We start from the raw sequence: 26,792 nt of genomic DNA, 5'->3' as shown, positions 1-26,792 counted from the left end.
TTAGAAATCAGTTAGTTGGCAATAGGTAGAGTTAAACTACAGCATATTAATGATTGACTCTTGTATGGTGCTTTTTAAGGTATAAAAAGGACTTTATGGGCATTAAGTTATTTGGGCCATATAGCTATGAGGTGGGGTTTTATTGTGTTTTATTGTTTGGTTTAGACTAACTTTGCTACCACTTGAGTGTAGGCCCTCATCACCTGATGATTGGATTATTGCAATAGCCTGTTGGCAGATGTGCCTGCCTCAAGTCTCTTCCCATTTCAGTCCATCCTCCATTCAGACACTAAAGTGATATTCCTAAAGTGTAGGTCCAATCATGTCACCTCTCTACTCAATAAGTTCTGGTATTTCTCTATTGCTTCAAGGGGCAAATACAAAATATTATTTTTCATTCAAAGCCCTCTTACTCCCCAACTTGTACTCTTTGTTCCAGTGACCCTGGCTTCCTGCCTGTTCCATGAACAAGATACTTCATCTCCTTGCTCTGGGCATTTTCTCTGGCTGTGCCCCATGTCTGGAACACTTTCTTTCCTCTGCTCCAACTACTGACCTCCCTGGCTTCCTTTTAACTCTTAACTACAGAAAGTCTTCCCTAAACTCTTTTAATTCCTTTGCCTTCCCACTATTAATTTATTTCCTATTTATCTTAAATATGACTTGTATATATTTGTTTGCATGTTGCCTAGCACATAGCAGGCACTTAATAAATGTTTATTGATTGATTGGTATAAAGAGCTCTTTGCCAAAGCAGATCAACAACTCTTAGCCTTTGTTCTGTCAAGACTCCTTTGGTAGTCTGGTGAAGCTTAATACTGTGTGAGTTGTTGCTTATATTCATAATTGAAGGAAAAACTAAATGGGTTGTTATCAAGACTTATAGGGGGTATGTTTTTGTTTTATAGTGAAGAGAGTGTACTTAATGAGAAATATTTGAAAAACAAAACAACCTTTCAGATGTTATGTAAAATCTTTTTCTTAAAGAATTAAAATATTTGTGGTAAACTGCCTATTATTTATATATACACAATTTCTAATTTTTATTTGTTTGACTGTGAAGATATGGTCCACTGTAGAAAGTAATTTACAAAGGCTTACTTGTTTACTTCTGTTTTCATCAAGGATGTCACTGTGTAGATCATTTTCTTTTTTCTTTCTTTCTTTCTTTTTTTTTTTTTTTGGTGAGGCAATTGGGGTTAAGTGACTTGCCCAGGGTCACACAGCTAGTAAGTGTTAAGTGTCTGAGGCCAGATTTGAACTCAGGTCCTTCTGAATCCAGGGCCGGTGCTCTGTCCATTGCACCACCTAGCTGCCCCTAGATCATTTTCAAAAAAGATTTTATAAAGTTGAGAAAATAAGCCAATGGGTCAATAATTATTGACATCTGGACAGTATATGTACACACATATGACATGTGTATGCATATATGATATAACACACATTATTATTACTATATTAGCTAGAATACAGGCTATATCTTTACCTAAATGAGATTTCTTAGAATGATATTATAATGATGGAAAAAAAATTTTGAAGACTTACTAAAAGGATAAAACTAAGATTAAAGATTTTCATTTATGGAGAACAGGCTACATATAGTAAAATAGCATATTAATAATCATAAAGAACATGATTATAGACCACACTAAGACTTTATACCACCCATATTTGGGGGGAAAATGCTATTATTTGGACCAGTGTGATAATGCAGTAGTTACAGAGCAGGTTCTGGAGTCAGGAAGATGAGTTTAAATATGGCCTCAGATAGTTCCTAGCTGTGTGACTCTGGGCAGATCATTTAACCTCGGTCTGCCTCAGTTTCCTCATTTGTAAAATGGGGATAATAATGTAATGGCACCTACATCCCAAGGTTTTGTGAGGACCAAATGAGATGGTAATTATAAAGCACAGCCCTCAGCACATAGTACACATTATATAAATGTTAGCTATTATCATTAACTTTATGAACTCCCATACCAAGGACTAGTTAAGTGAATTGAGGTCCTTAGGCCTTGTTAAACCTTCAGTTGTTGCATTTATTGGTAAGAACGTAACTCTCCAGTTTTGACTTTTGCCTGATGGGTTATTGTGTGTTGTTTTTATTTCAGGTGACTTCAGATGACTGGATTCTTTTCATAGCAAACTTAAATCTAGTAGTCTGTAGCCTTTTCTTAGCTTTTGATGGCAAGGCTTTGAGTGATATTTTTCCAGTGAGGTTTTTGCTCTTTAATGATTTGTTCTTAGAAATTTTGATCCTTGTGCAAAAATTAAAAAACTCATTTCAGCCTTACTGTGAATTATAGAATACTAGTTTTCATATAAATCTAAAGACATTTTTTCAGAGAATCGTGTGCTAATATGTTCCTTGGAACAACTGGAATAGTTCCTGGCATACCCTGGACCCTGACAAATGAGAGAAAACATTGCTTTTGTGTGCTTTTAAAATTTAACTTTTGGGTTATTTTCCATATTACTTATATCTCTGAGAATCTGTTTTTATTGAACAAATGTTACAGTATGTTATTAGCAAGACTTAAAAGGGGGTATATTCTTGTTTCATAGTGAGGATTGTAAACTTAATGAGAAATATTTGAAAAAAAAAACCCAACCTTTCAGGTATTATATAAAATCAATTTCTAAAAATTAAAATATTTGCGATAAATTTATGATTATAAGTTGGAACCTTTTAAATTAAAGCTTTAAGACTATAGCCAGGGGGCATCTAGACGGCGCAGTGGTTAAAGCACCGGCCCTGGATTCAGGAGTACCTGAGTTCAAATCCAGCCTCAGACACTTGACACTTACTAGCTGTGTGACCCTGGGCAAGTCACTTAACCCCCATTGCCTGCAAAAAAAAAAAAAAGACTATAGCCAGCTTGAGTAGTTAAGTGTGAGAACTCATCCATGATCTCATTGAGGTGGATAATCCCTCTTTCCATAATTTTGGGGGGGGGCGGGGCAGTGAGGGTTAAGTGACTTACCCAGGGTTACACAGCTAGTAAGTGTCAAGTGTTTGAGACCGGATTTGAGCTCAGGTCCTCCAGAATCCAGGGCTGGTGCTTTATCTTAATAAGCATGCACTTATTAAGTGACTACTGTTTGCTAGGTGAGACTAATGAAAAGCCCGAGAGAGACAATATCTGAGTAGTTAATCATCAATTTCTTAATTAGGCTAGCTGAGTGATTTCTCTTGGTAACCAAAGACAAAACCATGGAGATCCCTGAGTGTTTAAATACCTTTGGAAAAGAGGTATGCCTGAAAGGTGAAAGTTAATCCTGATTGGTGAACAGTTAATGAGGATGTGGACATATTAATGCGGAGGCGGACTAAAAGTCTTCAGTCCTCTTGCTGAGAATATGAATTGATCATGAGACTCTGGTAGTCTGGACAAGGGAATCCGTCTCTACCCAGACCACTGTGGTTGGTTTTCTCCTTCATAAGCTGGGTTACCCGAAACTCCAGTGGAGGGGTATAGTGATGTGGGCTTATTTCATAAGGGCAAGAATTCACCTAGATTAGATTCTATTTACACGCTAAACAGAAGTAAGATCTTCTAGTCAGGTAGGATGCTGCCTAATATTGCAGAGCTTGTACCGATTGGATTTGGGCAATCTCATCTATCAGCGATGTCCTTCAGAGATTGATTGATTGACTGGCCTACAAAGGGCTGGTCCCTGAATGAGGAATTAAAAGGAAAAACCTTAGTCCAAATTATTAATTACTAATATGATAGAAAAATAATAATTTCTTTCATAGGCTCTGTGCTAAGCACTTTACAATTATCTCATTTGAGGCTCACAACAACAAGGAGCTATCTCCTTTATTATTATTATTATCCCCATTTTTTAATTGAGGAAACTGGTACAACTTTTAAATGACTTGTTTAGGTTGACACAGCTATTAACTGTCCAAAGCTGGATTGGACTCAGGTCATCCTTAACTTCTTTAACAAATTCAATACCTGGCTCAGAGTTTTTCTTTCCTCCCCAACTCCTGCCTTCATACTAGGGGATTTTGAGTTCCTCCAACATTGACTGTTGGGGTTTTTTTTGTTTGTTTGTAATCTTTGCAAAATTGCAGCATGAGATAAAACTTTAGAGTTGTTAGACCTCTTGTTATTAGTAATTTGGAACACATTTTTAAATAGTTGTTTTTAATTAGTAATTTTTTTAAAACTTTCTAACCTTTGACTAACTTAGCTCTTTAGTGGCATGTATTTGTCAATACATTTGTCAATGTATTTCTAGAACTACCCGGTGTGCAGGGCATTGTAACTAGGTACTAAATCATACTATTAGTACATTAAAGTACATTATTTGACATAAGATTAAGGCTTTTCTACTATAGGTTTATTGTGGTGCCTGATCTTGGCATGGAAGTGACCCTTGTTTCATGAAGGAGGTAGCAAGGGAGCCCGGCCTCTCAGATCTCTACCAAACTGTTGAGCCTTTGAGCTTGGGCTTGGCAAACTGATTGTGTGTATGTCTGAGGACCAGTTTGGTAATGTTCATAGGGATATGATACACATATACATAGCTAACAGAATAGCATATTAGTACACAACCAAAATACTTACATTACTGTGGTTTTGTCTGTGTATGATTGGGTCAGGAGCAGTGTTAAACAGGCAGAAAACTGGAAATTTTTTAATTGCTTATTATTTAAATTATGTGCATAGCAAAATTTTGTTTGTACTTAATTGTGAATTCAAAGGTAAAAGGCTAGTTTTCAAATAAAGCATAATGTTGTAATAAGTACTGCCATACTTTGATTTAAAAAGGTAATTCTGTTGTAGTTTTATGAAATGGTTATCTAGGAAAATTGCTATATATTAACAGTTTCTAGGGAATTTGTGAGCTGATATTGCATGCAATTGTTTGTGTGAAACTTAGCATTCCTATTGAGTGGTACTGACAGTATATTATGACAATATTAAATTCGATCCCTTAAAAATTGTCATTTAAAGTGACATTTCCATAGAAACAGAGGTAGCAATCTTTTTTCTTTTTTTAGCTAGTAGCAAATACTGCTACTAAGTTAATTTCACTTGTGTCATAACAAATAGACTTCTGTAACTCAATTTATGAGGCTTCATTCAGGGTTTCTACTGAGATCAAAGAAAGAGGGGGGGGGAGAGAGAGAGAGAGAGAGAGCGAGCGAGAGAGCGAGCATGAGAGCACGTGTTTGCTGTTCTGTGAGTTCATCATTTTGAGGGAAACTCCCTTTAGTGAGACAGATTAGTTTCCTGTCTCTTAACTTCATTTTACAAGAGTTGGCTTAGCACTGAGAGGTTAAACCAAACCATACATGATGAGGAATTCCATCAATAACATCTTTGGGTAACATTATTGGCAAAGTATTAAGTCTATGCTAATGAAAAATAGCATAGTATGTGGTCAAGCTGCTGGAATGCATGAGTTAAACCCATATCTTTTTGGGTTCAGAACCCAGGAAGTTGGCTACTCATATGTATATAAGCTATAATATATACTATGCATTTTGGAAAATTCTTATTTTTTTTCCACCATATACTTCAGTAAACCCTAAATGAATTCTTGACCTGAATCTTAAAAGTCATGCCATTATAGAAAAATTTGAAGAGAACCAGATCACAGGTATATCTCATAGTTATATCTATAGGGGACAATTCTCAATTAAATGAGGGATAGAAATAATTACAAAAGATAAAAAGTGCTTTCAGGTATATGAAATAGAATTTACATGAAGAAAATTAATACTTAAAAAAAACAAGTGAAGCAGTTTATTGGGGGGTAAAAAACCTATATCTAATGTCTTTGATAAGAGTACAATATCCACATATCGGATTAGGGAATTAATATAAATATAAGGCCAAGAGACATTCCTCATGCAGAAGTGGTTAAAGAATATGAACAAACACTTCAAAGGAATTGTAAAGTATTAAACACCATATGAAAGAATGCTCCAAGTCCCTAATAAGAAAAATACTAATCAAAACATTTTACTCAGGTCCTCCTGAATCCAGGATTGGTGCCACCTATCTGCCCCCTCAAAAACTTTTAAAGAGATAGATATACTTCTAATACCTAACCAGGGGAAGATAAAGTAGAAAAAGAGAATTATAGATCAGTATCACATGAATCTTTATTCAGAAATTTTAAATAAAACCCTAGCAAGTATACTCCAGCAACATAGCTAAAAATTATTCACTGTAATCAAGTTGATTTAGTACAAGGGAGGCAAGGATGGTTGAATAGTAGGGAAACAACGAATAATCAACCCTCCTTATTTATTTAAAAAAAATTCATATGTATATATTTTTGAAACCAGCAAAAATTGGTCATTTCTCCTACCCAAGAATGAAAAACAAAATTCCTGTTATAGGCATGTATAGTCAAGTAAAGCACATTTCTACTTTGCCCATGCCCTGTTTCTATCTCTATATCCATATGTCTCATTTTGCACTGTTGCTTTACCTCTTTTTCATTAGAGTGTTTCTTGCTTTGTTTCCTTTAAAGCATAATAACTAAGCATTATAACGACCTTTTCTAGAATGTTTGCTCATTTTTTTCCTTTAAGTTGGTTGGGTTCAACTGTTTGGGGGCTAGAGTTATACCTAGCATTTCCCTTGTCCTTTTTGCTTTTTGGTCCTTATTCTTTTATTATCAGTAATTTCTATCTCTACTCTTTGTCCTGACCCTTTCAGTCCTGGGATGCCACACATATTTTTGGCCTCAACCTTTTCATGTTGGAAGATATAAGGCTTCAGCTCATGAGAATTAAATCTGGATTATTATTTTCCTTTCCCTGGGTCTGAGAAACACTTTGTCTTATATCTAAGATGAGGACTATGAGTGGTTATTGTGAGGAAAAGCTTCAGGTAGTTTAGCCCTCTGCTCTCATTTCAAAAGACTTTACGTTGTGTATTTCCTATTTTCTTCTCTTCAAACTGCTATTTTTCATTAGCATAGACTTAATACATTGCCAATAATGTTACCCAAAGATGTTATTGATGGAATTCCTCATCATGTATGGTTTGGAATAAATGACCCCTGATATCCCTTCCACATCTGAGATGTTACAGTACACATTAGTTTATTAACTGCTTCCTTAACATTTTTTCCAAAAGCTTCCTATAGCAATATTAATATAAAAGACATTCCTAGATTTATAAATTACTACTAAATTACCTTTGTGTTTACTTTATTCTTTTATTGAAATGGCTTGATTCCAAAAATAAGTTCTTTATTTTTCTATAATACATAGAAAAGGAAGAAGACATACTAGATAGAGAATTGGCCCTGAAGCTAGAGAGACTTGGGTTAAAGTCTTACCTCTGACACATACTGGTTGTGTGACACTGGGCAGGTCACTTATTTTCATAGTGGTTGAGGCATCTTTTTAACACTCTTAAGTTGCAGATATGAACAGTCCTGGTCTACATTGGTAGAGGGAGTTTTCTTCACCCAGGAGTTTCCTATATTAGTGAAATCACAGGTCCAATTCTAAGTCCCTTTCCCTATCTCTGTTATAGAAAAGTAAAATAACAATTGTATAATATTTGTATGTTATGTTTCATTTGGTGATTTAACATAAGAAGTGGTACTTCTTTATTTCTTTTTTTTTTTTTGGTGGGGCAATGAGGGTTAAGTGACTTGCCCAGGGTCACACAGCTAGTGTCAAGTGTCTAAGGTTGGATTTGAACTCAGGTCCTCCTGAATCCAGGGCCAGTGCCTTATCCACTGCTAAATGACACTATTTTTTATTTTTAGTGTCATTTTGAACCCTAAACTCTTGCACTGAGTTCTCTTGCCAGGACGATTATTTAATTTGACTTGTCATTGTTCTTTACATCACAAGCATCATCATATTTTGACTGATTCTATCTTCATTTTTCTTTTAACATTGTTTATATTGAAATCGTAAATGGCAAATATTGTTTTAAATATTTTCAACTTAAAAATGTAGATTTATTCATCCCTTGACTGAGCTCTATTAAATAATAATTCATTCACATTTCTTTAAAGAGTTTTTCATTTATATGTATTTTCAAGATTTCTGTTGCTAGCTGCTCTGTGAATGCCTGCTTTTGTGTATACACATACATACGCACGCATTTAGAATTTATAATCCAATTTAGACTTTGTTCTCTTAGTTGAGAAGTTTTTGTTTTGCTTTGTAATGGTATTTATGATTAATAGTTAATAAATACTTTATTTCAGGTTAAATTTAGTGGAGGCGTTTGTAGTAGATGCAGAACTGAGGCAGAGTTTACAAGAAGACTTACTTCGTCGCTTCCCAGATCTTAACCGATTTGCCAAAAAGTTTCAGAGACATGCAGCCAATCTACAGGATTGTTACCGAATCTATCAAGCCATAAACCAGCTTCCTAATGTTATACAAGCACTGGAAAAACACGAAGGTAACAGATGATTTTAGTTTTTATTCCCTCCGTTGAAATCTTAGTCTTTGATTGCCATGAAAATGTACTGTCATCTTTTAGAAAGAGGGTTGTGCAAACCCATCCTTAATTATATTTCTATCTTTTTCTATTGAAGAGTTTGTGCTGACTCACAGTGGAACTGGGCTGGAGTAAGAGGGTCCGTATTCTCATCTGGGCTCTACTAGCATCAAATGGCCATGCAAACGATCCCTTAGTTTTACTCACATTAAAATGATGGGGTGGGTAAATTGATCTCTAGGAGGCCTTCCAGCTCGGTGATTCAAGGCAGTGTGCTGCCTGAGAGACAGTGGAAGGAAGGAACCACGGGGCCTGGGTCAGAGCCCTCCGTGCCTCTGCCACTTATCAGTGTGACCTCGGGGACGTGATTTAACCATCTTACACCTCAGCTTCCTCATCCATAACATGAGTGGTTGGACCGGGTGTTCTCCAAGGTCTCTTCCAGTTCTGCAGCAGTGACCTTGTGATCTTTGTGATAAATAGCATTTATTAGACGGCCAGCTAGTGTTAGTGTGCCATCATGGGGTAGCAGATGGCTTTGGCAAGGTAGGAGGGAGCAGAAGATTATTGCTTGTTTTTGGGCGGGGCAGTGGGGGTTAAGTGACTTGCCCGAGATCACACAGCTACTTAGTGTCAAGTGGCTGAGGCCGGATTTGAACTCAGGTCCTCCTGAATCCAGGGCTGGTGCTTTATCCACTGCGCCACCTAGCTGCTCCTGAGCAGAAGATTATTGAGATAAAGTTAAAGGATGTTGTGTTCTCACTGAAGGCTACCTGAATTCAGGATATGCCTATAGGTCTGACATACTTCTTTGTTATTTTGATAAATGAATTAGAAATATAACGTCTCCAGTTGGGCATTGAAGGCAAACTAGGTGATACTAGGGGCAGCTTCTGGCTATGGAATAGAATTTGTATCTATGTCAAATTAACTACAACTTGAGTTTTAAGAACAGTACAGTATCAGGTTTTTGGTTTTTTTATTCAGAAGTCCTCAAAGCAATAAGAATGATGAAAAATTGAAAAATTAACTAAATGCACTAATATTTCAAAGGGAAATTATGACTTTAGGGCTTTAAATACCTTGCTATAAAATTGCTATTTTCTTTTGTGGAAATTTTGGTTTTTAATCAATCTCTTAGGCAAAACTAAATATATACCATGAAAGTCAAGTTAAACTTAGGACCAGCAGGGGGCAGCAACAATATACAAAGTATATAAGAATGGGGGATAGTTTTCTTTCCTGTGAATCTTTACACTCACATGAGAACTAGTCCATTGAAATGAGAGACACCAAAGTCATTCTTTTTATCGAATTTCTTAAAATTAGGAAGCTGAGACAACACATGAAACTCAAGGCTATTTCTGTTAAAAACTTGAGGGCAAAATTTTGCTAAATACTGCTTTGTACAAGGAATTTAAATTGTTCTGTTGTATTTGAGTTTTATTATAATAAATTGTATTATTATTATTTTACAAAATAAATTGTATTATGGTGTCCCTCGTTAATGGCTTACTCCAATGATTGTTCATCATGATATGGATGTGACCCTATATACTCTTAAAGTGTATGGCAGGAGATGAATTCTGACAGGTCCTATTAAACTACCAAGGCTTTCAGTATTAGGCAAGAAAATGGTTGTTACTTTTCTGAGACCCAGCCTGGGCAAATTTCTAGAGGCTTTCCAGTAAGGTAGTTGAAGAGTGACAGTTTCATTTGGCTGTAACAGTTCTCAGAAGTCATAGAAGAATAGTGATGAGTTAGGAATTAAACCGATTCATCATTGAACATAACTCTATGTATTGTTTATTACTGTTAATAAATTTTATAGGCAGTGACACTGATGTTTTTCTAAGCTATGAGTCTTAGAGTACAAGAGACTGAGAAAGGAGAAAAAGCGTAAGGGGTAAAAAGGTTTCTTTAGTTTTTGTAAAACAGAGTGGGCATTCAGAGCTATAAATTGCATTTGTTTCTGCGTTTGTGGAAATTTCTTATAATTCAAGATATTCTTACTACATTGCCTTAGAGCTCAGTGTGAGAGGAGTAGTAAGGTTACCAGCCAAGTAGCAGACGGGGTTGGGGTCTAGTGGGTTTCTCCCTCAAGAGTACCTGAAAAGTGTGGCTTTCACCTTGTAATACACACTACAGCTTTGTCCATGGTAGTTGATGCTAACTCTTAAAACAAAACAAAACAAAACTGACCCAAACAACCATTACATATAGGGCTTCCATCTGGAATTTTATATATATTCTTGTTTTGTTTTTCTTTTCCTCATCATTATGTCTTTCTCATTATTAATCCACTAGCTTCAATAGGATCATAAATTCAAAGTGCCTGCTTTCCGTTTTGATAATTAATGTATTAATAAATGTTTGAAAAGATGATATTCACAGTTAAGTGATAATGATTTAGTGAATACTCTTTATTCCTGTAATAATTTTTGGTATGCATATGGTTATATGTTTAATGCCTAGTTTAGCATTGTTTGTTTGCTAAATACAATGTTCATATTATGACAACTTGAAGAAGTAGACCTTCAGGACCTTTATAATTTAATGTAATCAAAATGATATATTTTGCATTTCATAATGCTTACTGTCACTTGTTTGGTCCTAAATTCCTCCCATATCCATAGATCTGACAGATAAACTATTCCTTGCTCTCCTAATTTGCCTATGGTATCACCCATTGGGCCCTTTTCTTTTTGGGGGGGGGGGCGGCAATGAGGCTTTAGTGACTTGCCCGAGGTCACACAGCTAGTATGTGTGAAGTGTCTGAGGCTGGATTTGAACTCGGGTCCTCCTGAATGCAGGGCTGGTGCTTTATCCACTGCACCACCTAGTTGCCCCCATTGGGCCCTTTTCTAACCTCTCTTCTCCCATTCCCCCTTTCAGGGTTGGGCCTGATACCTGCCAGTTCCCTGGTAGTTTAGGCTCAATATTGGAACAGTACTTGTATATTATTCCACCGTTAAGAAAAGGAAATTTAGGGGCAGCTAGGTGGCGCAGTGGATAGAGCACCAGCCCTGGAGTCAGGAGTACCTGAGTTCAAATCTGGCCTCAGACACTTAACACTTACTAGTTGTGTGACCCTGGGCAAGTCACTTAACTCCAATTGCCTCATTTAAAAAAAAAAAAGAAAGAAAGAAAAGGAAAGGAAATTTACTTAGCCATAGGAGAAAGCTGGCAGCAAGTTTAGGCATTCCCTATACCCTGAGTTCATTAAGTTTACAGTGATGCTCCTTTGCCTGAGTTCCCCATTGTTTTCTTCCAACCAAAAGATATTTCTGAAGCTTCTCATAGCTGTTTTGTGCTTTGGTGACCACCAAAAGCCTTTAGTCCCTATAGCCAACCAGGTATTGAGAATGACTTCAGTACCTTTTAAGGAAAAACTAACGTAACTTGCATGCAGGCAAGGGGCAGTTCGTTTTCCTTGCTCTACACCCTTAGTTATTAGAGGGCTATTGATAAAGTCCCACATTAAGGTGAAGATACTAAAGTGAAAGGTATTATCTTTCCTTTTTCTAATTCCTCAAATTAAGAAAAAATCTTTAAAGAATTAAGTTGAGCTTCTTTAAAAAGTTTTTATATTTATTTATTTTTTTTTTAATTTTTTTTTTTTTGCGGGGCAATTGGGGTTAAGTGACTTGCCCAGGGTCACACAGCTAGTTAGTGTTAAGTGTCTGAGGCAAGATTTGAACTCAGGTACTCCTGAATCCAGGCCCGGTGCTCTATCCACTGTGCCATCTAGCTGCCCCCTATATTTATTTTTATTTGGAATTTATGTAAGCTCAGACAAGTACAAACTTAGTACTGATTGGGTTTGTAAAAATATTTGTCAACTCAAACTGGAATCTTTTTGTCTTCTTTCATAGACTTTGTAAAAGTGAGTTCAGTTAATGCCATTTTTGTAATTCCTTTGGAAAGATTTCTCAAACCATATGTTATGCTTAGACAGGTACCTATTGGTTTTTCCTATTCTAGCACAGTCACTCCAACATAATAAGAGCTTAATAAATGTTTGTTGAATGTTGTTTGATTGGAAAACCATGAATTAGGCATTAACCTTTTAGGTGCCACCCTGATTCTATCTATAGATGACTTATATAGTTGTTACTGTCTTTCAGAATAAGATAGGCTTATTTAATTTCATTTAAAAAATACATTTTATTGATGTCTTTTTAAACCACTGTAATCGCTCCTAGTATCCTTCTGCCCAAAGATCTGCCCCATACTATTTTTTCTAAAGATAAAAAGAAGAAAAAACATCAATATAATTGATTAATATATATTATTTTTTATTTAGAATTTTCCCCATTACATGTAAAAAAAGAAAAAAAACCAAATTTTTTCACATTGATTTTTTTTTTTAAACTTTGTGTTCTAAATTTTCTTCCTCCATCCCTCTTAATCCCTCCCTATGCAGTGAAGCAATTCAATATAAGTCATACATGTGCAGTTATGCAAAACATCTTCAGTCAGGTTGTGAAAGAAAATAGACAAAATAACTTTAGAAAGAGGAACTAACAAATACAATTATACTTCAATCAGTTCTTCCTCTGTTGATGGTTTTTATTTTTCATATGTCCTTTATTTCCCCCCAACATTTGTTTACACTGGATTTTTAGTTCCAAATTTTTCTTTTCTCCCCCCCTCCCTTCCCTCCCTCTTCCTCAGTTCTGATGAGATTGAGGTCTTTGAGCCAATTCTGATGTGTTAGGCTCATTTACTGCCCAGATTAAATTGATTACTCCACCCAGTTAGGGGTGTGTGTGCGTGTGTGTGTGTGTGGGTGGGTGTGGGTGTGTGTGTTTATGTTCGTTAATCTCTCCTTGAGGCAACTCTGGTGAGTTTAAGGTCTTTGAACCTATTCTGATGAGTGTAAAATTCATTTACTGCCCTGCTCCTCCCTCATCTCTTCCCCCACTCCATAAACCCTTTCCTTGTTTCTTTCATGTAGGATTTCACCTCATGTTACCTCTGCTCTCCCCCCTTCCCCAGTGCATTCCCCTCACCCCTCAATTTAACCCTAAAGATGTCATCATGGGGCAGCTAGGTGACACAGTGGACAAAGCATCCACCCTGCACCCGGGGGATCCCAGCCAAAAACCAGCCTCAGACACAAGACAGTCACCCACTGCATGACCCCAGGTATGTCCCCCAACTCCAATTTTTTATGGTTCTCTAGGGTCTTGTATTTGAAAGTCAAATTTGCTATTCAGTTCAGGTCTTTTCATCATGAATACCTGAAAGTCATCTTTTTCATTAGAGTCCCATTTTTTCCTCTGAAAGATTATACTCAGTTTTGCTGGATACATGATTCTTGGTTGTAATCGCAATTCCTTTGCTCTCTGGAATATCCTATTCCATGCCCTCTGATCCTTTAATGTAGAACCCGCTAGATCTTGTGCTATCCTGACTGGGGCTCCACAGTACTTGAATTCTTTCTTTTTGGCAGCTTGCAATATTTTCTCCTTGTCTAGAGAGCTCTAGAATTTGGCTGCAATATTCCTAGAAGTTTTCCTTTTGGGATCTCTTTCTGGAGGTGATCAGTGGATTCTTTCAATTTCTGTCAGGGCAGTTTTCCCAGACAATTTCTTGGAATATGCTGTCTAAGCTCTTTCCTTGATCATGGTTTTCAGGTAGACCAATAATTTTCAAATTATCTCTCCTGGGGGGCAGCTAGATGGCGCAGTGGATAGAGCACCGGCCCTGGAGTCAGGAGTACCTGAGTTCAAATCCGGCCTCAGACACTTAATACTTACTAGCTGTGTGACCCTGGGCAAGTCACTTAACCCCAATTTGCCTCACTAAAAAAAAATAATAATAATAAAAAATAAATAAATGTTTTAAAAAAATTATCTCTCCTGGACCTATTTTCCAGGTCATCAGTTTTTCCAAGAAGATATTTCACATTGCCCTTTATTTTTTTATTCATTTGGATTTGTTTTATTGTGTCTTGGTTTCTCATAAAGTCACTAGCTTCCATTTGTTCAATCCTAATTCTAAGGCAATTATTTTCATCAGAGAGCTTTTGTACCTCCTTTTCCATTTGGCCATTTTGGCTTTTCAGGCTGTTGACTTTTTTCTCATGCCTTTCCTGCATCACCCTCATTTCTCTTTCCATTTTTTCCACTACCTCTCTAACTTTATCTTCAAAGTCCTTTTTGAGCACCTCTATGGCCTGAGACCAATTCATATTTTTCTTGGAAGCTTTAGATATAGGGGCCCTGATGTTGACATCTTCTTCTGAGGGTGCCCCTTGGTCTTCCTTGTCACTGAAGAAACTTTCTGTGGTCCTCACCTTTTTCTCTCTGCTCATCTTGCCTTTCTTTTACTTGACTTTTAGCTCCTTAAAGTGGGGTACTGTTTCCAGGCTTCAGAAGTCTCAGGTGGTATGATTTAAGAAAGATCAGGTTCTTCTCTCACCTGGCCTCTTCCCTGGTGTGTAGATGACCCCAGACCAACTTGCTAATCAACCAGCTTTGTGTGTTGTGTGTGTCAGCTCTGATGAGCCTGTGCCCCTCCCCCACCTGGGCCACTGCTACTCAAGCCTACCTCCTGGTTCCCAGCAGGGATGAAAAACCCAAGTTCTGCCTCAGCACCAACATAAACCCCTGTAGTCTCCCCCCTTCCCAGGGCTCAGCCCACTCACCAGACTGTGAGCTTAGTTCAGACAACACTGGCTGATTCAGAGACTCTGGGGGTCTCCTCTGGTGAGGCCTTCCTGGGACTGGATCTGTGTCAAGGTGACAGTGGGATTGGGTTCCACTCCTGTCTCAGCACAGCAGCTCCCTCCTTCTGACCTTCCAAGCTGTTCTTGGTTAGAAGATGATTTCAGCCCATTCTTCTGTGGGTTTCGCTGCTCCAGGCATTGTCTTGTGGCATTATTTGGATGTTTTGTGGAGTGATCATGTCATGAGTTTGAGAGCTCACTGCCTTTCCTCTGCCATCTTGGCTCTGCCCTGGAAATCTCCCATATGTCCTTTTTAAATTAAAAAAAAATTTTTTTAAAATTATTTTTGTGGGGCAATGAGGGTTAAGTGACTTGCCCAGGGTCACACAGCTAGTAAGTGTCAAGTGTCTGAGACTGGATTTGAACCCAGGTCCTCTTGAATCCAGGACCAGTGATTTATACACTGTACCACCTAGCTGCCCCCATACATTCTTCTGATAGCATCCTGCTCATTATTTCTTTCACAGTTACTATTGCTAATTGTATTATTCTCCATCCGATTCCCTCCCCTTGATGTTTACTCTATTTTCTATCTTCTTTCACCCTCTGTCTCCTCAAAAGTGTTTTGCTTTTTACTGCCTGCCCCCTTCCCCCAATCTACCCTCACTTCCTTCCCCTCTCTCCCCCTTTCCCCTTCCCCTCCCACTTTCCCTTAGGGCAAAATATATTACTATACCACTTGAGTGTGTATTTTATTCCCTCTTTGAGCCAATTCTGCTGAAAGTAAGGCTCACTCACTCTGCTGCTCCTTCCCCACCTTCCCCTCCACTCCATAAGCTTTTTCTTGTTTCTTTTATGTGAGCTACTTTACCCCCTTCCACCTCTCCCTTTCTCTTTCTTCTAGTGTATTCCTCTTACCCCGTAACTTTATTTATTTTTTTTTTTGCAGGACAATGAGGATTAAGTGACTTGCTCAGAGTCACACAGCTAGTAACTGTGTCACGTGTCTGAGGCCAGATTTTACCTCAGGTTATCCTGAATCCAGGGCTGGTGCTTTATCCACTGGTCACATAGCTGGGCACAGCATTCCCCCCCCCCCCCCAATACTCCCATAACTTTATTTTAAAGATGTCATGGGTCAGCTAGGTGACACAGTGAGTGGACAAAGTACCAGCCCTGGACTCAGGAGGCCCCAAGCCCAAATCTGGCCCCAGACATAAGCCACCCCACCCTGCCTGTCCCACAAAAAACAAGGATAGACATAAAATAAATACTTTACAGATATCATCCCTTCATATTCAATTCACAATTGATTAATATATTACAAAAGTCTGAAAACATGCAATGTGTAATGGTGGGTTGGGAATATTCTTCAGAATTTTGCAACATTTACTGTGTGTTTTCCTTTTGCATTGTTGTAGTCATTTTGTATATTGTTTCCTTGGCTTTGCTTTTGACAGAATATTAGGAGACCCCCTGTTTTCCAGCATGTTCATGAAGCTCTTGCCATGCTTCTCTGTATTCATTGCATTCATCATTTCTTATAGCACAATAAATTCCATTATATCTGTGTACCGCAATTTGTTGATAGGCATCTACTTTTTTTCCAATTCTTTGCTATTACAAAAAATGCTACTACTAAATATTTTGGTGTATTTGCGAACTTTCTTCTTATCAATAGTCTCCTTGGGGTATAAACCTAATGATGAAATCTCTGTGTTGAAGGTGGGATGGACATTTCAATCACTTTATTTGCCTAATTTCAAATTACTTTTCAAAATGATTGTACCAATTAGGTCCACCAATGTGCACCACTGAGCCTGTCTTTACATAGCCCCTCCAACATTGACTATTGCCATTTTGGGGGGTCACTCTTGTCAATATGAAGGGTATGAGGTGAAACCTCAGGATGGTTTTGATTATGATTTCTCTTATTATTAGTGATTTGGAGCATTCTTTTATGGTCGTTAATAGTTTGCAGTTCTTTTGAGAACTGTTTTTTTTCCCCATTCAATTACTTCTTACTCAAAGTGGATTAATTTTGTTTGTGCAGAAGCTTTTTTATTTCATGTAATTAATGTTATCCATTTTATCTTTTGTAACTATATCCCTTGTTTGGTTAAGAATACATCTCCTCTGGGGCAGCTAGGTGGTGCAGTGGATAGAGCTCAGGCCCTGGATTCAGGAGGAACTGAGTTCAAATTTGGCCTTAGACACTTGACACTTACTAGCTGCGTGACCCTGTGCAAGTCACTTAATCCTAATTGCCTCACCAAAAACCAAAAAACCAACAAACAAAAAAAGTAAGTAACCAAAAACTGTCTCTAAGCAGTCGAAAAACAAATGTCACACAATTTGTGAACTAAAGTACATGTACTTTACTGGAAGCTTAACAATGCAATCATTTCTTTTTCTTTTTCTTTTTTTTTTTTTTTTGGTGAGGCAGTTGGGGTTAAGCGACTTGCCCAGAGTCACACAGCTAGTAAGTGTTAAGTGTCTGAGGTTGGATTTGAACTCAGGCCCTCCTGACTCCGGGCCGGTGCTCTATCCACTGCACGACCTAGTTGCCTCCTCAGTCATTCCTTTTATTTCTCTTTCATCAATGTCCTTGTCTACTGACTCCTTTTCTGCTTCCTAGAAAGGTAGTAAGGTCTTTCTTTTCTGACACTTACTGGACACTACATTGAAGCTCTATTGTCCTATCTTTCCTCACTTTCACAAACTCCTGGGAAACATTGTCTATAATTATTGCCTGGAGCATCTAGGTGGTGCAGTAATAAAGTGGGTAAAGTCCTGGGTTGAGAGTCAGGAAGACTCTTCTTCTTGAGTTCAGATTTGGCTCATGACCTTAGGCAGATCAGTTAACCCTGTTTGCCTCAGTTTCTTCATTTGTTTTTTTTTTTTTATTTTTACAGGGCAATGAGGGTTAAGTGACTTGCCCAGGGTCACATAGCTAGTGTCAAGTGTCTGAGACTAGATTTGAACTCAGTTACTCCTGAATCCAAGGCCAGTGCTTTATCCACTGAGCCGCCAAGCTGCCCCCAGTTTCTTCATTTGTAAAATGATCTAGAGAAGGAAATAACAATCCACTGTAGTATCTTTGCCAAGAAAACCCCAAATGGCATCTCAAAGAGTTGGGCAGGACTGAAAAATGACTAAATATATCATACTTACTGCCTCCACTGTAAGTCCCATTCACTTCTCAGTGCCTTGATGAGCCTTAGTCCTACTGACATTTCCATCTTAACATCCCATAAGCATCTCAACTCAATAGATCCAAATTGGAATTTTTCCAATTTGTTTTCCTCTCTCTACCTTTCTTCTTAGTTATAGAAAATTACCTTGGGGAAGGAAAGTAAGGGGAGGAGGGGGGCATTTATATAGCAGCTACTATATGCTAGGCTCTGTGCTAAGTGCTTTGGTGGGCTGTTTCTGCTGAAGCAATTGTCATGTTTCTAGTCATTCAGTTGCACAACCTTTAATATTACCCATGACTCCTCACTCTTTCATTACACATATCCAATCATTTGCAAAATCTTGTCATTTAATTTTAATGCCATAGAATTATAGCTTTAGCCCAAAATAATAGGGCAATAAAATATGGTTGATATCTAAAGGCCATTGCTAAAATTGATTGATAGAAGCATATATGAGAGTAAGTGTTCTTCAACAGTTTGTCAGGATAAAAACTGAATATTGCTTAATCTTACTGTTTTTTCTTTTTTTAAATATTTTCACTTGTTGAGAGGCATTTGTAAAATTTGTTAGCAGTAACTCTTATGGTATCTGTTAATTCTTGATTAATATTAATGTAAATACAGGAAAGAGAGGGAAAAAATGATTTCCTGAATTAGTTGACACACTAGCTAAACTTTATAATCTGAAGAAGAGCTGGGAAGTGTTGCAGTAGTGAATCTTACAGTTTCAGTAATGAATCAACTACAATTGCTAGGCCTGTAGCCTCTCATTTGGTCTTGGAGTTTGATAATATGTATCTCATAGATGGTAATGAGATTTAGGTAGTGATTAACTTATGGTTTAGGCTATTGTTAAACTGTAAATACTTGTGTTTATTGACTTAAAATGTTTGCAGCTGTTTTGTGTAGGTAGGTTCACAGCTGCAGTGTTTAGAATGGGGCCTTGAGAAACCATAAAGGAGTCTTCAGCTTTTGTTTTTGTGAAGTTATTCACATAATTTGATTTCCTGAGGAGTTGGAATTCTTAAAATTTTTTCTAGACAGTGTTATTGTGGAAAACATCCCCCCAATTTTTTTGCTATGTGATGTTTATTACCCTTAAATTTGCAGTCATTTTTCCGTGTGCAAATCTCAGATATTTCCCTCTTCCTTGACCTAAATAATTTTATTTAATTAACCTCTCTGGAATTTTGTTTATTTTTTAAAATGATCAGATTAGGGGCAGCTAGATAGCACAGTGGTAAAGCACTGGCCCTGGATTCAGGAGTACCTGAGTTCAAATCCGGCCTCAGACACTTACTAGCTGTGTGACCCTGGGCAAGTCACTTAACCCTCATTGCCCTACAAAAAAAAAAAAAAAGATCAGATTAGATGGTTTCTTTTTTCCCCAATTGAAATATTAATGTTTATGTGAAGAATACTGTTTTAGGTGCTAGGAAGAGTTATGTGTGAAATTTAAGGTAGACAATTTAAGGTATGCCCTCATAGAGCTTACAGCCTAATATGGGTATGTTAGCAAAACTAACTACTCCGTAAAACATTTATGTTATAGGGTTAGTGACTTAATCTCCACCCCATACAACAAAATTAACACAATCAGGATTTCTCTCAATTAAAAAGCCATCCCTCTAATGACCCCCTGCCTTGTATTTTAATCATTGTTAAGTATTTCTTTGTAGAGATTACTCTGTATCCCTATTACCCCCTCCCAATTTACCTGAGCACATAGGCAGTCAATAATTGGGGGGGGTTTGTTTGTTTTTGGGGGGGGCAATGAGGGTTAAGTGACTTGCCCAGGGTCACACAGCTAGTAGGTGTCAAGTGTCTGATGTTGCATTTGAACTCAGGTTCTCCTGAATCCAGGGCTGGTGCTTTATCCACTGTGCCACCTAGTTGCCCCCAATAATTGGTTTTTATAATAGTACCAGCAGCCACAGCTCTCCATTTGGGTTTTAATTTTTAAAAAAAAATTTTTTTTTTTTTGCAGGGCAGTGAGGGTTAAGTGACTTGCCCAGGGTCACTCAGCTAGTAAGTGTCAAGTGGCTGAGGCTGGATTTGAACTCAGATCCTCCTGAATCCAAGGCCGGTGCTTTATCTACTGTGCCACCTAGCTGTCCCGTCCCGTCCCCCCCCCCCCAATTTGGGTTTAATGAATGACAGAAGATTTTGAGGTGATTCATTAGCACACATCTGTGTGAATGAATGAAATTCAAATATAATTCAGTATCTCATCAAGGTTATATGTTCAGCTACGTGTTCAAGTATGATTTAATTTTTCTTTCATGGGAAAAGCTTCACATAGTTTGGCTTGGTTTACTCAAGTCTTTTCCCTTTCAAAATAACATGCATAATTTTAAGAATTGAAAACGGTATAGCTTAATCACTTTAATAGTTTTTATTATGATAATAACAGTAGCTAACATTTATATAGTGCTTTAACATTTGCAAGGCACTTAAAAAATATCTCATTTTCTCTTCACAACAACCCTGGGCAGTAGGTACTATTATTAACTTATTTTATAGATGAGGAGACTGAGGTACATAAGTGAAGTGACTTAGCCAGGGTCACACAGCCAGTTAAGTGTCTGAGGCTGAATTTGAGCTGAGGTATCTTTGACTTGAGGTCTAGCACTCTATTTACTGGGCCAACCAGCTGTTATAAAAACAAAAAAAGTTGAAACTTAAAACTGCATTACTTTGTCTTTCTCTTCTTGTAGCCTCCTATTTCACAGTCCTTAGATCACCAAATGGCCAGCATCATCTTAGATCTGCAGTTGTGCTCAACCCATTCAAGATTTAATCATCTTGGTCTTTTTTGGGGAAAAGCTGGCTTTGTTTCACCACCATAGTTGCTCTGATTCTTGGTATTAGTGCCTTTTCCCCATAGTATATAGGGAGACCATACCCTTTTATTGTGTCCGTTTGTGAGGCTGCCAATTGCAGTAAGTTTTGTGGGTTTGGGGATTGTTTACCTTGTTGGTAACAACATTATTAGAGGAAGAGGGAATTAAAGGATTTCTAATGCTCTTCTACCTCTGATTTTGTTCTCCCTTTCTTATGCTTTATCATATTGTGCAGGGGACTGGGTTTTTTAAGATAATACTATTGGAATGCAAGATCTGCCAGTGTGTCTACTAGGCTTAGGAGAAGGCCCAGTGACTTTGTGTCATTTTATAATGGGTGGCAGAGTTAAATATGAGAGGCTTATATCCAGAAAGCTGGACATAGCAATTGTGGTCACAGCAGTTATTGAAACAATCTACGTAGCATGGAGGGTTCATACTCTATGTATGACAAGAGCACCCAAATTATTTTTCTTAGTAATCAGCAAGTTAGTAAACTTTTTTCTTGTGTTGACATGTATTTGTAACCTAATGATTTATTACTTTAACTGCTAGCTCTTGCCTTATTTTATTTATATCATCTTATTAACATGAAATGTTTTAAATTCGAATGACCTGTATCATTTAGCTTTTTTTAAAGCAGCATTTATGTCAGTTTACAAATAAGCATATTATGATATCTACTAATCTATATTTATGGGCAGGTGGGCAGCCTAGTGGTATTGCTGGGCCTGTTGTCAAGAAGACTCATCTTCCTGAGTTCAGATCTGGCCTCAGACACTTACTGTATGACCCTGAGCAAGCCATTTAACCCTATTTGCCTCAGTTCTTCATCTGTAAAAATGAGCTAGAGATGGGGCAGCTAGGTGGCACAGTGGATAGAGCACTGGCCCTGGAGTCAGGAGGACCTGAGTTGAAATCTGGCCTCAGACACTTGACACTTACTAGCTGTGTGACCCTGGGCGAGTCACTTAACTCCAATTGCCTCACCAAAAAAAAAAAATGAGCTAGAGAAGGAAATGGCAAACTATTCTAGTATCTTTGCCAAGAAAACCCCAAATGGGGTCATGAAGAGTTAGACATAACTGTAACAACTGAACAGCAACAAAAAAACTATTTATATTCCTCATAAGTTCAGCCGAAGCTTATACTCTAGCTAAGTCCCTTCATTAGCTAGTCACATTAGCCAGAAGAGATCTCAGTCTTTCCAGCTACCATTGCAATTGGCTCATTTGGATGTAAGCCATTATTTGGGGAGGACATGATAGAGGACTTTGTGGAATATTTTTGTTTCAGAAAAGTTGTATGTAAAGCAGAGAACAGACTGCTTGGGGAACAAGTATATATTTCTTTTTTTGTTTGTTTGTTTTTGTTTTTTTTTGCAGGACAATGAGGGTTAAGTGACTTGCCCAGGGTCACACAGCTAGTAAGTGTCAAATGTCTGAGGCCAATTTGAGCTCAGGTCCTCCTGAATCCAGGGCCTGTGTTCTAATCAGCTGTGCCACCTACCTGCCCCAAGAAGTATATATTTCACAAGAACTTATTAGAAAACTAGAAATAACTTTAGCAAAAATAAGTATAGAAACCAGAATCTTAAACCATATATCACCATAAACTCCAAATAGATTTTCAATTTAAATATAGAAGGTCATATCTCCCTCTGTCTGTCTGTCTCTCTCTCTCTCTCACACACTCACACACACACACTCACACACACACACACACACACTCTCTCTCTCTCTCTCTCTCTCTCTCTCTCTCTCTCTCTTTCTCTGGAGGAACATGGATTAGGGGATCCATTCAGAAACAGGGAATATTTTTAACTTGTCGAAGACTAGAGATCAGAAAAGCTAGAATATCTAATATTGATTACATGAAATTGAAAGGGTTTTATATTAATAAAATCAATGCAACTAGGATAAGAAGGGGAACTGTTAACCGGGGGCGGGGAATCTTTGTACTAGATATTTCTGAGGATCTGATAGTCAGCAAGCTAGCTAGCTTGTTAACATTTGTATAGTATTTATTATATGCCAGGCAGTGTGCCAAATACTTTAAAATTATTATCTCATTTGATCGTCACAATAATCCTGGGAAGTAAGTGCTATTATTTTCCCCATTTTATGGACGAGGAAACTGAAGCAAACGGGTTAAGTTTGCTTGTCTAGGGTGACACAGCTAGTAAATGTCTAAGAATGGATTTTAAATCAGGGCGTTCTTACTTTCTCAACAGATTTGATAGCTGGCTCATGATTTTTCTGCCCTCCCCATATTAGATAATCTTAGTTTAATAATAGCCAACATTTATACAGTGCTTACTATGTGACAGGCAAAATAATTTTGAATGTGTTATGGGTATTTGCTGTTTAAAAGCATTCTTTAAGGTCTTTTATAAGGTGTTTCCCCCTCTCCCCTCATAATGAAACCAAGAACCTTTATTCTTTAGGTATCTAAACAGAGCGCTAATGAATCAATCTCCGAATACAGGTACATACAGGTAGTCCTAACTTTTAGACACATTTGAGTTTCTTAGAACCCTTGCTACAAATCCTGACTGTGTATTATACTCTCTCTATGTGTGTGCTATCTTTGGATGCTTTTGGAAACCAGTAAATTATGTATATCCTAGTGGTATTGGGAAAAGAGTGTTTCTTTTGTTAAGTGTTTAACACCTTTAATGATATTTCTTGGACTGATGTCAGGAAGTAGCTGTAGTTATTGACCACTTAAACTCTTGCTTATTTAGCTTAGCATAAAGATAGTCCACAGTAAGCATAATATGTCTCATTATTATGGTTATTAAAGTATGATAAGAAGTATCCTATTTTCTTCTATTTACATTTCCTTCCTATTTTCATCATACTTCTTTGTCCCCAGAAAAGTATAAAATAAAATAAATGTATAATATCATTAAATGTAGTTTGTCACCTTGATTATACATTACACATTTCCTTCTAGATTGTGAGGTTTTTTTTTGGTTTTTTTTGTGGTGGGCAATGAGGGTTAAGTTACTTGCCCAAGGTCATACAGCTAGTTAATGTCAAGTGTCTGAGGGGGCCGAATTTGAACTTAGGTCCTCCTGAATCCAGGGCTGGTGCTCTATCCACTGTGCCACCTAGCTGCCCCTAGATTGTGAGCTTTTTAAGGACAGTAGAATCATCAAAATTGGAAAGGACTTTAAGAAAGGTCATTGAATCTAAACCCTTAATTTTCAGCTGAAGAATAGTTGCTAAGTAAAGTGTTCAAGTTTATGGGGCAATGTGTACTTTGTACATATCCTTGTCTTGTAGGAAATACAATGTTTACCTAAAACATGATCTTTTTGAGGAATTTATAGTCTGTAGTTGGGGAATACAATACACAAAAGATGAGCAAAATATTAAGTGAGGGGGCAGCTAGGTGGCGCAGTGGATAAAGCACTGGCCCTGGATTCAGGAGGACCTGAGTTCAAATCCAGATTCAGACACCTGACACTTACTAGCTGTGTGACCCTGGGCAAGTCACTTAACCCTCATTGTCCCTCAAAAAACCAAAACAAGACAAGACAAAAATATTATGTGAAATCTGAAAGGGTTAAAGGCCATTACCAGTTGAGATCTGGGGAAACTCCTCCTGAGGAAGGGACATTTGGAATAGGCCTTAGAGTATGGACAAGAGTCATTAGATGGAAAAGGAATGGAGAAGATGTCTTAAGCATTGCGAATCACATGGGCAAAATTCCTGGTGGCATGTGGGAAATGGGAGGTAAGAAGTAGTTCAGTTTATCTGGAAAAGTATATGAAGGGAAGTGGAAAGAGATGAAGTTTGTGAGCATTTTTAAATGTTTACCATATGATAGGCATTGGTGAGCTCATGTGGTTTCAGATTGTGGAGGGCGTTTGATGCCAGAATCAGGAATTTGACTTGTTTAATATGGCAAGAGGGAGCCATTTATTTGAGGTTTTTGAGAATTGGAGTGACATCACCAGTGCTCTGCATAAGGAAGTTCTACCCATGCTGGAGACAGGAATATTAAATAGGAAGCTATCACAAGAGTATAAGGACCTGTACTGAGACACAGCAGTGGGGATAGAGAGAAGAGAGCCAGATGTGTGAGATGCTGTTGAGATGAAATCAGTAGAACTTAGTAACTCATTGAACATAGAAAGTAAGGGAAAGAAGAGAATCATAGAATATATTAGAAGAGAAATAAAAATGGACTTTTTTTATCACCATTCCAGAGTTGTGCTCCTTGTTAAAAATCTATGAGGTTGGGGCAACTAGGTGGCGCAGTGGATAGAGCACCGGCCCTGGAGTCAGGAGGACCTGAGTTCAAATCCGGCCTCAGACACTTAACCCTTACTAGCTGTGTGACCCTGGACAAGTCACTTAACCCCAATTGCCTCACTAAAAAAAAAAATAATAAAACAAAAATCTATGAGGTTACTGTTAGAACTTGGCTGAAACCCTAACATGGCACTACTCACAATAGAGTTGAATTTCAAATAAATGACACAGGTCATAGAGCCTGATTCTTCTGCTTATTACTTATGTGTGGCCGCCTTCCTTAAAGGTTTCTTTAAGCCTCAGATTCCTCATCTGTAAAATAAGAAACAATAACATTTATACTATCTCCTTCACAGTAGTACTGAAAAATGTGGTTTGATAAACTATTACAAACTATTATAGGGGTGGCTAGGTGGTGCAGTGGATAAAGCACCGGCCCTGGATTCAGGAGGACCTGAGTTCAAATCCGGTCTCAGACACTTGACACTTACTAGCTGTGTGACCCTGGGTAAGTCACTTAACCCCCATTGCCCCACAAAAAACCAAAAAACAAAAACCAAAACTATTATAGATGTGCATTATTGTTACCATTGCCATGTGATTCTTATTATAATAATTTTTTATGGTCCATGCTGTTCTTTGTGGTTTTTTTCTCTAAAGAAACAACTTTTCTCTCTCACAGGAACACAGCGATCATTGTTGTTGGCAGTCTTCATAACCCCTTTGACAGATCTTCATTCTGATTTCTCCAAATTTCAGGAAATGATAGAAACAACCTTAGATATGAATCAGGTATGCATTGTAGTTTTGTGAATAAAAACCAAAATGTTATGAACAGTGATATTTTTTTCCAGTAGCTAATTTTGTCATTTCTGAGGGTCAGTTGTAGGACCACTGTCACCCAAAGCATTTAAGATGATTAAGTCATAGTTGGGAAAAGCTACTTTTAATGGTAGAGTTGTTTTAACAGATGACAGCTATACAGAGACCAGAAAATTAAATAGGAGTGGCAGATTTCATTATCAGAAATCTCAGATTTGTGATAGAGGATTTTTTTTCTATTTAGAAAAGAAATTAAAAAATATCAGAAAGGCAATGTGTAAAAAATTGAGGACAAAGGAATGGTAAAGATAAACATGAAGGAAGAATCCTTAGGAGAGAGGATGAACTCTTTTTTTTTTTCCAGGGGAATGCTGGGTATTTTGTTAAGTAGGTGCAAGGCATAGATGTCCTTAAATACTGTTGAAAACAGAAGTGGGAAAATCAAATTGATTTTGGAAATGTTTCAACCAATATTAAAATTTGCATTGGATTACAAGAATGTTTCAACTAGGATTCTATTTTAGTGATCATCTTCTTACCCTGA

General features: G+C 37.5%; 1 protein-coding gene across 1 annotated transcript in view; it reads left to right on the top strand.

The window, feature by feature from the left end:
* MSH2 (mutS homolog 2) overlaps positions 1–26,792 on the top strand; it is a 79,178-nt gene that overhangs the window by 18,145 nt on the left and 34,241 nt on the right. The window contains exons 7-8 of the mRNA XM_043989077.1: positions 8,206–8,405; positions 26,109–26,218. Coding sequence (XP_043845012.1) covers positions 8,206–8,405; positions 26,109–26,218 — 310 coding nt within the window. The remainder of the gene's footprint in view (positions 1–8,205; positions 8,406–26,108; positions 26,219–26,792) is intronic.

Source organism: Dromiciops gliroides, chromosome 2 (genome assembly GCF_019393635.1).
Source record: "Dromiciops gliroides isolate mDroGli1 chromosome 2, mDroGli1.pri, whole genome shotgun sequence".
NCBI lineage: Eukaryota > Metazoa > Chordata > Mammalia > Microbiotheria > Microbiotheriidae > Dromiciops > Dromiciops gliroides.
The sequence above is the reverse complement of the archived record's forward strand: the minus strand, read 5'-3'. Positions and strand labels throughout refer to the sequence as shown.